The sequence below is a fragment of the Chiloscyllium plagiosum genome, chromosome 37 (genome assembly GCF_004010195.1).
Source record: "Chiloscyllium plagiosum isolate BGI_BamShark_2017 chromosome 37, ASM401019v2, whole genome shotgun sequence".
In the NCBI taxonomy this organism is placed as follows: domain Eukaryota; kingdom Metazoa; phylum Chordata; class Chondrichthyes; order Orectolobiformes; family Hemiscylliidae; genus Chiloscyllium; species Chiloscyllium plagiosum.
Window position 1 is genome coordinate 29,795,849 of NC_057746.1, and position 13,254 is coordinate 29,809,102.

Sequence of the window (13,254 nt, forward strand, 5' to 3'; positions counted from 1 at the left end):
TTGAGGCGGGGTATTGGATGGGGTGGTGGGACAGGTATTGGATGGGGGTGGGGCAGGGTGTTGAATGGGTGTGTGTTTTGGCGGGGGTGGGGGTGGTGCACTGTCTCGGTCCCAGGTACCCTAAACCTGTCACCTAAAGCTGCAGCCGTCTGTCCCAGGAAACACCATCTCATTCGGTGGGAAGGACCTGTCCCTGGGAGATTACACCAGCGTCTGGAAGCTGGAGAAGAAGCTCGCCCACAGTGCCATCCAGAGGGGTCGGATCTCTCACCTCGAGCCGGTTGTGGAACGGGAAGCTCGGAAACTGTGCAAGGTACAACGGGGAACATTCGGGCCCGGGGCGGGAAGGTGTGGGATGGGACAACAGAGGATGGGATGTGGGGGGAGAAGGGCTGGCTCATAGAGTCATACATCACAGAAACTGGCCCTTCGGTCCAAATAGTCCATACTGACCGGATTTCCTAAACTGAACTAGTCTCACCTACAGGAAGAAAATCACTGCAGATGCTGGAATTTTTACTACATACAACCAATGCTGGAGATCACAGCAGGTCAGGCAGCATCCATGCAGAGACAGCAAGCTAACGTTTCAAGTCCACCTGTGTTTGGCTGATATACCTCGTAGCTTTTCTATTCACGTTCCTGTCTTTTAGATGTTGTAACTGTATCTGCCATTTCCTCTGGCAGTCATTCCACATACGAACCACCCTCTGCATAAAAAAGTTGCCCCACAGGTCCCTTTAAGTCTTTCCCCTTCACCTTAAACCATGCCCTCTAGTTTTTGAACTCCCCTACCCTGGGGCAATGACCTTTGCTAGTAGTCTTATTTAAGCCCGTCAGGATTTTATAAACCTGTATTGGGTCAACCCTCAGCTTCTGACACTCCAGAGAAAAAAAGTTCCAGCTTATTCAGCCGCACCTTATAACTCAAACCTTTCATTTCCAATCGCATCCTTCCAAATCTTTTCTGCACCCTCTCGAACAATATCCTTTCTGTAGCAGGATGACCAGGTCAGACAGATGGTGGAGGGGTTGGGCTGGGTGTCGTAAACTGCAGAGACCAACAAGGGATGGTACATTACTGAGGGAACCAATCCTAGAAGTCAACATCCACTGAATGAATGGAGTCTATTTTTAGCAATAGATGGAAACAAATGTTCGGGTTGAACATTTCAAATCTGAAGTTTACCTTCCAGAGTTATCAATCTGTGTATCATTCAGTTCATGTACTGTAGATATGACTTAGATTTCACACAACTTAGCTCGCTTATATTTAACTGAGGGCCGGCTGGAGGAGGATACTCTCTCAATCATCTTTATCATTGGCCCCCCCATAGGCTTTCCAGAGCTACATGGGGTCACCGGTGGACACCTCGAGAGATTTCTCCATCTCCACCTGCAATGTCATCTCCTCCCTGATCTTTGGCACAGAGGTAAATGTTTGGAAAGGTCCAGTCGCCATTTCATTGCATTCTGCATTCAATAAAGGTCCCCCCGGCACATTCAAGTGCTGCCCACTTGGTAGGTCCATCCTTGGAGGTGAGAGAGGGACCGGGAGGGCTAACCTCGGGATTTGTGCTGCTGGTTACCATGGAAACCCTCCTCTCCGAGCTTCCCCTGGCCTGTGCTCCTCATCTCCCAGCAGATCAGAGATTGGAATGTCAGCAGCAGAGAGCCACGGCAAACACAAACGTTGAAACGCTGGAGAAACTCCAAGAGTCTGACAGTGTCTTGTAGAGAGAGAGAGAGAAAAACAGAGTTAACAGTTCGAGTCTGGGCTGACTGTTCTTCAGGGTCAGAAGTTGAGAAAGGATGGTAGGTATGTTGGTGGCAGTGGGAGGAAGAGTGGATAGGTGGAGACAGTGCCCTGAGTGAGAGTGTGAGAGAGAGAGAGAGAGAGAGAGAGAGGGATTAGTGATGGTAAGCCAGGGAAGAGGAGAAGTGAACTCAGTGAGAATGAAGCTGGTCAGCGGGTGAAAATGGGTTGGCTGTGCTGAAGGGACCTGGGATTAGGGGATGGGTCATAGACATGGAAGGGGTTGTTCAGGCTCTGAAATTGTTCAGCTCAATGTTGAAGGCTGTAAGGTCCTGAAGTGGAAGATGAGGTGTTTATGGGAGAATCGAGTGTTCCCTGAGTTTGAGGCTTTCTCTGGCTCACAACCTTTTATGAAGTGAACACTGATGGACATCCATGATGAGCTTCACCAAAGAAATTTCATTTTGTTTTGCACAAGGGCAGAAATAATTGGGAAATCAACACTTTCAATTCACCCGCAGGGTCAGGGTGGATCACTGTGATCGTCCATGGGGTCAGGGTGGATCACTGTGATCACCCACAGGATTTAGTGCGGATCACTGTGATCACCCACAGAGCAGGGTGGATCACTGCGATCACCCGCAGGGTTGGTGCGGATCACTGTGATCACCCACAGAGCAGGGTGGATCACTGCGATCACCCACAGGATTTAGTGTGGATCACTGTGATCACCCACAGAGCAGGGTGGATCACTGCGATCACCCACAGGGTTGGTGTGGATCACTGTGATAACCCACGGTTTCAGGGTGGATCACTGTGACCACCTACGCTAATATAGAGTCACAGTGACATACAACGTAGAAACAGGCCCTTCAGCCCCCTCTGTTGATGTTGACTAATACATCAACCTACAATAATGCCATTTAGCTGCACATGATCCTTGGCCTAATGTGTCCTTGTAAGTGTTCATCCAGACATCTCGTCAATGTTGCAAGAGTATTTTTACAAAGATTTGGCATGAAAAGGAAGATTCACTCACACAGGTGGCTATAAGGATTTGAATCGAGGGATGGTGAGGTTAACTCATTCAATCAGAACTCGATAATCGAAAAGAAAAGATCACAGAAGGTTCTAAGCCACATTTGAAAAAGACCTTTGACACAAAATTATCTATTGCACTATCAGAATTTAACTTCTTTTGACGTCTAAAACCTTCTGATAAAGGTCTTCACCAGTAACATAAACAGACAATGTAGGATCAGGTCTTAATGCACCAAGGTGGCCATTATATAATAATTGCGAGGAATCAGTTTTCCTGCATTACTCATTAAATTAACAAACCTAAAATGTCGAACATGAACATTTCATTGAGTTTCAGATCTGGGTTGTCATGCTGCATTTAGCAGATTTGGGGGCGCGGGGGAGGTGGGGAAATTGTGACTAATGCATTTTGGCAGGAATAGAGGAGCTGAATATTATTCAAATGGAGAAAGCTACAGAACAGAGGAGTCCTCATGCATGAATCTAGCAAAAATGTTCAGCAGGTAATAGGCAGGGCACATGGAATAGAAAGGAGGGAGCTTCTGCTAATAATATACCAGGCATTAATCAGACCACAGCTGGAATACAGGGAACAGTTTTGGGCCCCTTATCTAGATGAAGACATACTGGCATTAGAGGCAGTGCAGAGAAGGTTCACTGGACTGACACCAATTCGGCAGGGACTGTCTTATGAGCAGGGGTTATAGAGGTTGGGCCTTTGTACCAATTGGAGTTTAGAAGAATAAGAGGCGACATCATTGAAACAGATAGAAACCTACGGGACCTGACGGGGAGATGGGGAAAGCCGCAGATTAAATTTCAGAATAATTCAAGACAGAGATAAAGAGAGATTTTATTTCTCAGAGGGTAGTGAATCTGTGGAATTCTCGTCTGCATAGGGCTGGAGAGATTGGTTTGTTACGTACGTTCAGAGAGAGAGAAATATTTAATCATTGAGGGAATAACATTGAGTCAAATGGAAAGATGAGAAATTGGAACTGAGGACAATCAGATTGAACTGGTCATTGTGATCACGCATGGTGACCTCAGTTGTAATCTGTCACTGTTCACGGGATCTTTCTCATTGTTTGATCTGATTTCAGTACGAGAGGGATGATCCTGATCTTCGGGTTATACATGACTGCCTGGTGGAGGTGGTCAGGCTCTGGAAGTCTCCGTCCATCACTCTTCTCGATATGTTTCCCATCCTCCAGGTACGCTCAATAGAGATTAGATTACTTACAGTGTGGAAACAGGCCCTTTGGCCCAACAGTCCACAACGACCCTCCGAAGAGCAACCCACCCAGGTCCATTCCCCTACATTTACCCCTTCACCTAACACTATGGGCAATTTAGCATGGCCAATTTACCTAACCTGCACATTTTGTTTTTGGACTGTGGGAGGAAACCAGAGCACCCAGAGGAAACCCACGCAGACACGGGGAGAATGTGCAAACTCCACACAGACAGTTGCCTGAGGCGGGAATTGAACCCGGGTCTCTGGCGCTGTGAGGCAGCAGTGCTAACCACTGTGCCACCATGCCGCCCACCTCAGTCACTGCCACTCTTCTAGGCCTAGCCCAAGGTCTGTAATACCTCAATACCCCTAATGGTGTTTCTCTATGCAGTGAGAATTTGATGGAGAGAACATTTGGCATTGACTGCCTATTATTTGAATGAGATGAGTTGAGTTGGGCACCAATGACTGGGCCATTATTCAATGCTCATCCATTATTACCTGAGAACACATGGCAGTCAGTTGCCTTCTTGAACCACTGCAATCAAGACAGGTGTCGGGGCACTCACAGTGCCCATGATGGAGGACATTCTAGGATTTTGTCCCTATGAGACTGAAGGGATATTTTTCAAACTCTGTTCCCCTTCTCCTTGACAGGCAGACTGTCAGGCCTGAGGGTGATTTGTTCCCACTCAGACTGTTGTGTTAAATTCAGAGATGGGTTCATGGTATCATCTCCCCTTTGTAGGGACCAGGCGGTGCTTGAAAGATCTGGGGTAAAATATTGTCGGGAAGTTTGTGCATCTTTCCGTGACACCTTGACACCACCTCAGTACAAAGTCCCCACAAAGTCTCTCTGTGCCTGTCCACATTACCCACAGTCGGTCACAAGCCAAGGTCTCCAGCAATGATCAAAGATCATTCGGCCCAACAAGTCAACACCAACCCTGTGACGAATATCCCACCCAGACAAATTGTCTATTACTCTATGTTTACGCCTGACTAATGCACCTAACCTACACATCCCTGAACAAAAAATGAGCAATTTAGCATGGCCAATCCATCAAGCTTGCACATCTTTGGATTGTGGGAGGGAACTGGAGTAAAACCCACACAGACACGGGGAATATGTGCAAACTGCACACAGACAGTCACCCAAGGCTGGAATCGAACCGGCGTCCCTGGCGCTATTAGACAGCAGTGCTAACCACTGAGCCACCATGCCACCATTCCAAAAGTCCAACCCCCAGGAATCTCCTATTGTGACTGGGTTCCAAATGGAATGAGGAATCTGGGCTCTGTTGTACACAGTGGAGCTGGCTTGGAGGGATGAGTGCCTCGTTGCTGGGCAAGCTGTCTGTCCAAACCCTGATGCATTCCATGCGGAATCAGTAATTAATCTCCTCAGTGAGTATGAGTTGCCATGGTAACAGGTAATGGCCTGTCCAACAGGAACTCATCGCCTGAGCCCCTTTACAAAGCAGACCCAGGGCTGGGTCTGCAGAACTGTCAGTCCCGGGATAGGACTCACTGATGCATGTAACGAGTAGTGGCTCAATTGTGGCACTCACCAATAAATGAGGTTCCTTTCCAGTCGGAAATCCCCGGGTTTTACCTTCATCCCAACACAACACTGCAGCTGCCATGCACTGACATCCCGTGAAAAACACAGGTTATTGTTATGATGATCAGCATCAAGGAATGCTGCAGTTTTTCCTGTTCCTTCCCATTAGTATTTTCCTAACTACACTTGGAAGGCGTTCCTGAAGGAAGTGAAGACACGAGACTCCTTCGTGAGACAGCAGATTGAGAGACACAAGGTAAGTGAGTACATTTCACAACTATCCAGTGAGGAATATTACATATTGGCTGGGAAAAGCTCAGCAAAGATTTCCGAAAAGCCCATGTTGTCGATGGGCTGTGCAGGGAGGCAGGTCGATGGGTTCTCACATCACACTTCACTTCACCCACACAGAGGGAGCGTGAGAGGAATTGTTCTGGACGGTTTTCAATACGGGCAGGTACTGTCTTCCTTTATACAGTTCAGCACTCCCAGTCTCTTGCACAGTGATACTGTTACAGCAACACTGACCTGCTGCACACACGTTCCAGTCTGTAACACAGTGATACTGACCTGCTGCACACTGCTCCCAGTCTGTTGCACATTGATACTGACCTGCCGTGCACTCTTCCTAGTCTGTTACACAGTGACATTGACCTGCTGTATACTCCTCCCAGTCTATGACACAGTGATACTAACCTGCCTCACACTCCTCCCGGTCTGTTACACAGTGACACTGACCTGCTGCACACTTGTTCCAGTCTGTTACACAATGATACTGACCTGCCGCACACTCCTCCCAGTCTGTTACACAGAGATACTGACCTGCCGCACACTTCTTCCAGTCTGTTACAAAGTGACACTGACCTGCCGCACACATCTCCCAGTCTGTTACACAGTGACACTGACCTGCCGCACACTCCTCCCAGTCTGTTACACAGTGACACAGAGACACTGACCAGCTGCACACTCCACCCAGTCTATTACACAGTGATACTGACCTGCCGCACACTCCTCCCAATCTGTTACACAGTGACACTGACCTGCTGCACACACCTCCCAGTCTGTTACACAGTGACACTGACCTGCAACACACTCCACCCAGTCTGTTACACAGTGACACTGACCTGCCGCACACTCCTTCCAGTCTGTTACACAGTGACACTGACCTGCCGCACACTCCTCCCAGTCTGTTACACAGTGACACTGACCTGCCGCACACTCCTCCCAGTCTGTTACACAGTGACACTGACCTGCCGCACACTCCTCCCAGTCTGTTACACAGTGACACTGACCTGCCGCACACTCCTCCCAGTCTGTTACACAGTGACACTGACCTGCCGCACACTCCTCCCAGTCTGTTACACAGTGACACTGACCTGCCGCACACTCCTCCCAGTCTGTTACACAGTGACACTGACCTGCCGCACACTCCTCCCAGTCTGTTACACAGTGACACTGACCTGCCGCACACTCCTCCCAGTCTGTTACACAGTGACACTGACCTGCCGCACACTCCTCCCAGTCTGTTACACAGTGACACTGACCTGCCGCACACTCCTCCCAGTCTGTTACACAGTGACACTGACCTGCCGCACACTCCTCCCAGTCTGTTACACAGTGACACTGACCTGCCGCACACTCCTCCCAGTCTGTTACACAGTGACACTGACCTGCTGCACACTCCTCCCAGTCTATTACACAGTGACACTGACCTGCTACACACTCCTCCCAGTCTGTTACACAGTGATACTGACCTGCTGCACACTCCTCCCAGTCTGTTACACAGTGACACTGACCTGCTACACACTCCTCCGAGTCTGCGACACAGTGACACTGACCTGCTACACACTCCTCCCAGTCTGTTACACAGTGATACTGACCTGCTGCACACTCCTCCCAGTCTGTTACACAGTGACACTGACCTGCTGCACGCTGCTCCCAGTCTGTTGCACATTGATACTGGCCTGCCGTGCACTCTTCCCAGACTGTTACACAGTGACACTGACCTGCCGCACACTCCTCCCAGTCTGTTACACAGTGACACTGACCTGCCGCACACATCTCCCAGTCTGTTTCACAGTGACACTGACCTGCTGCAAACTCCTCCCAGTCTGTTACACAGTGACACTTACCGGCCGCTCACTCCTCCCAGTCTGTTACACAGTGACACAGAGACACTGACCTGCCGCACACTCCTCCCAGTCTGTTATACAGTGACACTGACCTGCTACACACTCCTCCCAGTCTATTACACAGTGATACGGACCTGCCGCACACTCCTCCCAGTCTGTTACCCATTGACACTGACCTTCCGCACACTCCTCCCAGTCTGTTGCACAGTGATACTCACCTGCCGCACACTCCTCCCAGTCTGTTACACAGTGACACTGACCTGCTGCACACTCCTCCCAGTCTGTTACACAGTGACACTGACCGTCCGCATATTCCTCCCAGTCTGTTACACAGTGTCACTGACCTGCCGCACACCCCTCCCAGTCTGTTACACAGTGTCACTGACCTGTCGCACACTCCTCCCAGTCTGTTACACAGTGACACTGACCTGCTGCACACTACTCCCAGTATGTTACACAGTGACACTGACCTGCTGCACACTCCTCCCAGTCTGTTACACAGTGACACTGACCGGCCGCATATTCCTCCCAGTCTGTTACACAGTGACACTGACCGGCCGCATATTCCTCCTAGTCTGTTACACAGTGTCACTGACCTGCTGCACACTCCTCCCAGTCTGTTACACAGTGAAACTGACCTGCCGCACACTCCTCCCAGTCTGTTACACCATGATACTGACCTGCTGCACACTCCCCCCAGTCTGTTACACAGCGATACTGACCTGCTGCACACTCCTCCCAGACTGTTACACAGTGACACGCACCTGCGGCACACTCTTCCTCTGATAATTCAGGCCCTGACAAGTGTCTGGAGCAGATGGGCTGAGATCGGGTTGCAGACAGACTATGCTGATATAACATTGAAAGCTTTGTGTTGCAGGAGACATTTCAGCAGGGCAAGGTCCGCGATATCACCGATGCACTGATGAAGCATTTCTGGGAGCAGGAGGAAGGTGCTGCAGAGTTTGGGGAGCTCACAGAGGAACACATTCACATGGTCATCGTGGACCTGTTTGTGGGTGGGACAGAAACAACATCTTCTACACTGAGCTGGGCCATCGCCTTCCTCATCCACAGGCCGGAGGTGAGTGTCATCTCGCTGTCCCTGTCTAACCACGGGAACCACCATTCAAACCGAGCACTGCTAGCTTCTGAAGTACCTCCAATCCTTCCCACCCTGGATCACCTGAGGGACAACGTTCTTTTTGGCTCAGAAATCTTTCATCAGTTCCTGGCATCCTACTCTTCCCCCAGCCTCTGTGGCAATTCACAACACCCATAGTTCATCCACAAGGACACTTATTACCACAGTGTGGTGGCTAAGACACGTTAAAATAGTGTGCTGAGAGTTATGACTGCACTGGAGTGGAGGTTTACAAGGATGCTGAGTGTTTTAGCTCAGGTGAGGTATTGAGTAGGTGAGTTGTTGTTTTGTATGGAACCAAAGCGAGTCAGCAGATTTGGTTGAGGCGTGTAAAGTTACTGATTTAAATGGGTAAAGGCTGATCTGTTTCTGTTACTGACAGTCTTGTGGTGCAGAGGGTCCTGTCATTGCTTTGAGTCAGTAACTCTCTGTCTAAGTCTTTATCTCGGACATGATGGCCATGGAAGGTGTAATGGTGTGTGTGTCCAATCAGCACACCAGTGACAGTCAGTAAGAGAGGTGCCAGCTCCCTGATAGAAACCATGCTGCAGCCACAGCTTTCACTGTCCATTGGTCCAGTCCATACCATGTCCAACATGGACCTTCCTGAGGGATCTGTAACACAGTACTAGCGATATAGGCATTGATTTGAAGTAATAGATAGGAAAGAGGGTTGGGAGGAGAACGTAAGGATCCTGCCAAGCGGTATAGCTGGGTTAAGTGAGGGAATAAACATCGAGTAAACAGAGTACAATATGGGAAAGTGCAAAATGTTCCATTTTAGCAGAAAGAATAAAATGAAACACATCATCTAATTGGTGAGAGGTTGCAGAGCTCTCAGGTGCAGAGAGATCTAGGTGCCCCAGTAGATGAATCGCAGAAGGTTAGTTTGCAGGTAAAGCAAGTAATCAGGGAAGCTCACAGAATATTATGGTTCAATGCAGGAAATTGAATGCAGGAGTAGGGATGGTATGCTTCAGTAATAGAGGGCGTTGGTGAGACCATATTCATTCCTGTGCCTAGTACCGGTCACCGTATTCCCAAAGGATATTCATGCATTGGAAACTGTTCAGGGAAGGTTTACTTGATTAAGATCTGGAATGAGCAGGTCTGCATGTCTCACTCACAGTTACCGCGTCAACACCATCCCACTCCCATAACCATGTCTGCGTGTCATTCACGGTTTACACGTCACACCATCCCACTCCCGTAACCATGTCTGTGTGTCACTCACGGTTACCACGTCAACACCATCCCACTCCCGTAACCATGTCTGCGTGTCACTCACGGTTACCATGTCGACACCATCCCACCCTTGTAACCAGGTCTGTGTGTCACTCATGGTTACCATGTTGACACCATCCCACTCCCGTAACCATGTCTGCGTATGTCACTCACGGTTACCTCGTCAACACCATCCCACTCTCGTAACCATGTCTGCATGTGTCACTCACGGTTACATCCTACCCCTGTAACCAGGTCTGCGTGTGTCACTCACAGTTACATCCCACCCCTGTAACCAGGTCTGTGTGTCACTCATGGTTACCACGTCAACACCATCCCACTCCCGTAACCATGTCTGTGTATGTCACTCTCGGTTTCCACGTCGGCACCATCCCACTCCCGTAATCAGGTCTGTGTGTGTCACTCACGGTTACCACGTCAATACAACCCACCACTCAGCAACCAGATCTGCGTGTGTCACTCATGGTTACCATATCGAAACCATTCCATCCCCATAACCAAGTTTGCTTGTCACTCACGATTACCATGTCGACACAACCCCACACCCATAACCAGGACTGCGTGTGTCACTCATGGTTACCATGTCAACACAACCCCACACCCATAACCAGGTCTGTGTGTGTCACTCACGGTTACCATGCCAACACAATCCCACCCCTGTAACCAGGTCTGCATGTGTCACTTGCGGTTACTATGTTGACACAAACCATCTCATGTTCCTCCTTGTCTCTTCCAGATCCAGGACAGGATTTATAAGGAGATTTGTGAAATGGTTGGAGAAGATTGTTATCCAGCCTACTCTGACAGGAGGAAGCTGCCGGTCCTGTCAGCCACCATCGCTGAGCTCCTGAGGCTAAGACCAGTAGTGCCTATCTCTGTGATGCACAGAACGACCTGTGACACGAGGTAACACAACTAGACGCCCCACCCTCCCCACTCCGCTTGTAATCTCGGGGCTAGTCTGGACACCTATTCCCCATAGGACTGAGGGGGCTGATCCGACCTTGAGATTCTGCTTGAGAGAAAGTGCAGTTCAGCTCAACTTTCCTTCAACAAAACATTGATGAGAAAAGATGCCGATTACACAGGGTGGGGCAAGAATGGAGTGAACAAAGTTTCCAGCTCCAGATCAGCTGTGTCTGGGCTGGAGATGGATAATATGCCAGGAGCCTGGTCATGGTCATGGAGTGGATATGGAGTCAGTATCAAACCCTGGTGTTATTGAGATATCAGAGCTCAGATCGTACAGACAGGACAACCCCATTTGTCAATCAAGCCTGAACCACATCGTGATAGTCACAGCAACATAACTAGAGAGTTCCTAGCTCCCTTAAGTCTGTCCACAAGGCACAAGTCAGGAGTCTTGGAATACTCCCCACTTGCCTGGAAGAGAGCAGCTCCAAAAACATTCAAGAAGCTTGACACGATCCCTAAGTTCACAAGATATAGGAGCACAATTAGGCCATTCAACCCATTGAGTTGTGTTCTGCCATTTCATGATATGTTCCTCACTCCCATTTTCTTTCCTTTTCTCCATGTCCCTCCATTACCATTTAAAAATCTAACTTCTCCTTAAATTTACTCGCTGTCCCAACATCCACTACACATTGGCGTAGCGAATTCCACAGATGATCTATGGAATCCAGGACAAAGCAGTTCTCTTGATTGGCACCACATCCATAAACGTTCACTCCCTCCACCACGGTGGTTAGCACTGCTGCCTCACAGCGCCAGAGACCCGGGTTCAATTCCTGCCTCAGGCGACTGACTGTGTGGAGTTTGCACGTTCTCCCTGTGTCTGCGTGGGTTTCCTCTGGGTGCTCCGGTTTCCTCCCACAGTCCAAAGATGTGCAGGCCAGGTGAATTGGGCATGCTGAACTGCCCGTAGTGTTAGGTGAAGGGGTAAATGTAGGGGTATGGGTGGGTTGCGCTTCGGCGGGTCGGTGTGGACTTGTTGGGCTGAAGGGCCTGTTTCCACACTGTAGGTAATCTAATCTAATCTAATCTAATCACCGATGCTCAGAACAGCAGTGTGCACTATCTATAAGGTGCAAGGCAGAAAGTTACCAAAGAGTCTTAGACTGCACCTTCTAAACCCACAACAATTTTCATCCAGAAGGAGAAGGGCAGCAGATATATGGGAACACCATCCCCTGCAAGTTCCCCTCCAAGCCACTCCCCATCCTGACTGGGAAACTTCTTTCACTGTTGCTGGAACAAAATCCTAGGATTCCTGCACGAAGGACCGTGTGGGTCCACCACTGCACATGTTTGAAACAGTTCAAGAGGGCAGCTCCCTACCACCTTCTCACCGACAATAAATGCTGTTCTAATCGCATCTCAAACAAATAAACTCCCTCATCTCCAATACCCTACTACAAGATCCACCCAGTCGTGTGATCTCACATCAAAAATCTCAGGGCTAAAGAAAAAGGAGAAGAATATTCTGGAAAATTTCTGCCCCATTCCATGAAGCCAATGGGAACCAGTCAGAGTTAGAACTGCTCGGATTTTGTCAACACAATGGGTGTATTCCCATAATGGGCCATCGTTGTGAAAACCCGTGTCATTTGTGTTTTTCCCTGAAGTGTGGCAGGTTACTCCATTCCAAAAGGAACCAACGTCATCCCCAACCTCTTCGGAGCACATCATGACGAAAGCAAATGGACAGACCCCACACGTTTCAGACCAGGTAAGGAGCGTCAGTGTATGGATTGGGACTGGACTAGTGGATTTCAGATCAGTGATGAATGGATTGGTACTGGCCCAGTAGAGATCAGCACAGGTTTGCATGAACACTGAGTCTGTACTCTGTGTGTTGTACAGAGCGATTCCTGGAGGCCGCTGACCCTGAGAGGGCCATGCAGAGTGTGTTGTCCTTCAGTCTGGGCGCCCGGACCTGCCTGGGGGAACCATTCGCACGGGTGGAGCTCTTCATCTTCCTGGGCTACCTGCTGAAGGAGTTCCAGTTCCTGCCCGGTGTGGAGGGAGTTCCCATCGATCTGGACGGCCAGCTGGGGACTGTACTTCAAGTCAAACCCTACCTCGTGTCCATCGTCCGCAGACCAGCTCCCCATCACACCTAACAGCCAGGACTGTGACCTGGGGCAGAGAGAGGGAGAGACCAAGAGGGAC

The 13,254-nt window shown here is 49.5% G+C and overlaps 1 protein-coding gene across 1 annotated transcript in view; it reads left to right on the forward strand.

Annotated features, from left to right (window-relative positions):
• The window catches only part of LOC122541551 (steroid 21-hydroxylase), a 21,180-nt gene extending 7,975 nt beyond the window's left edge, over positions 1-13,205 (forward strand). The window contains exons 3-10 of the mRNA XM_043678380.1: positions 159-313; positions 1,338-1,433; positions 3,901-4,011; positions 5,768-5,854; positions 8,611-8,814; positions 10,856-11,025; positions 12,708-12,811; positions 12,946-13,205. Of these exons, the coding sequence (XP_043534315.1) occupies positions 159-313; positions 1,338-1,433; positions 3,901-4,011; positions 5,768-5,854; positions 8,611-8,814; positions 10,856-11,025; positions 12,708-12,811; positions 12,946-13,205 (1,187 nt within the window). The remainder of the gene's footprint in view (positions 1-158; positions 314-1,337; positions 1,434-3,900; positions 4,012-5,767; positions 5,855-8,610; positions 8,815-10,855; positions 11,026-12,707; positions 12,812-12,945) is intronic.
• Positions 13,206-13,254: the final 49 nt, after the last annotated feature.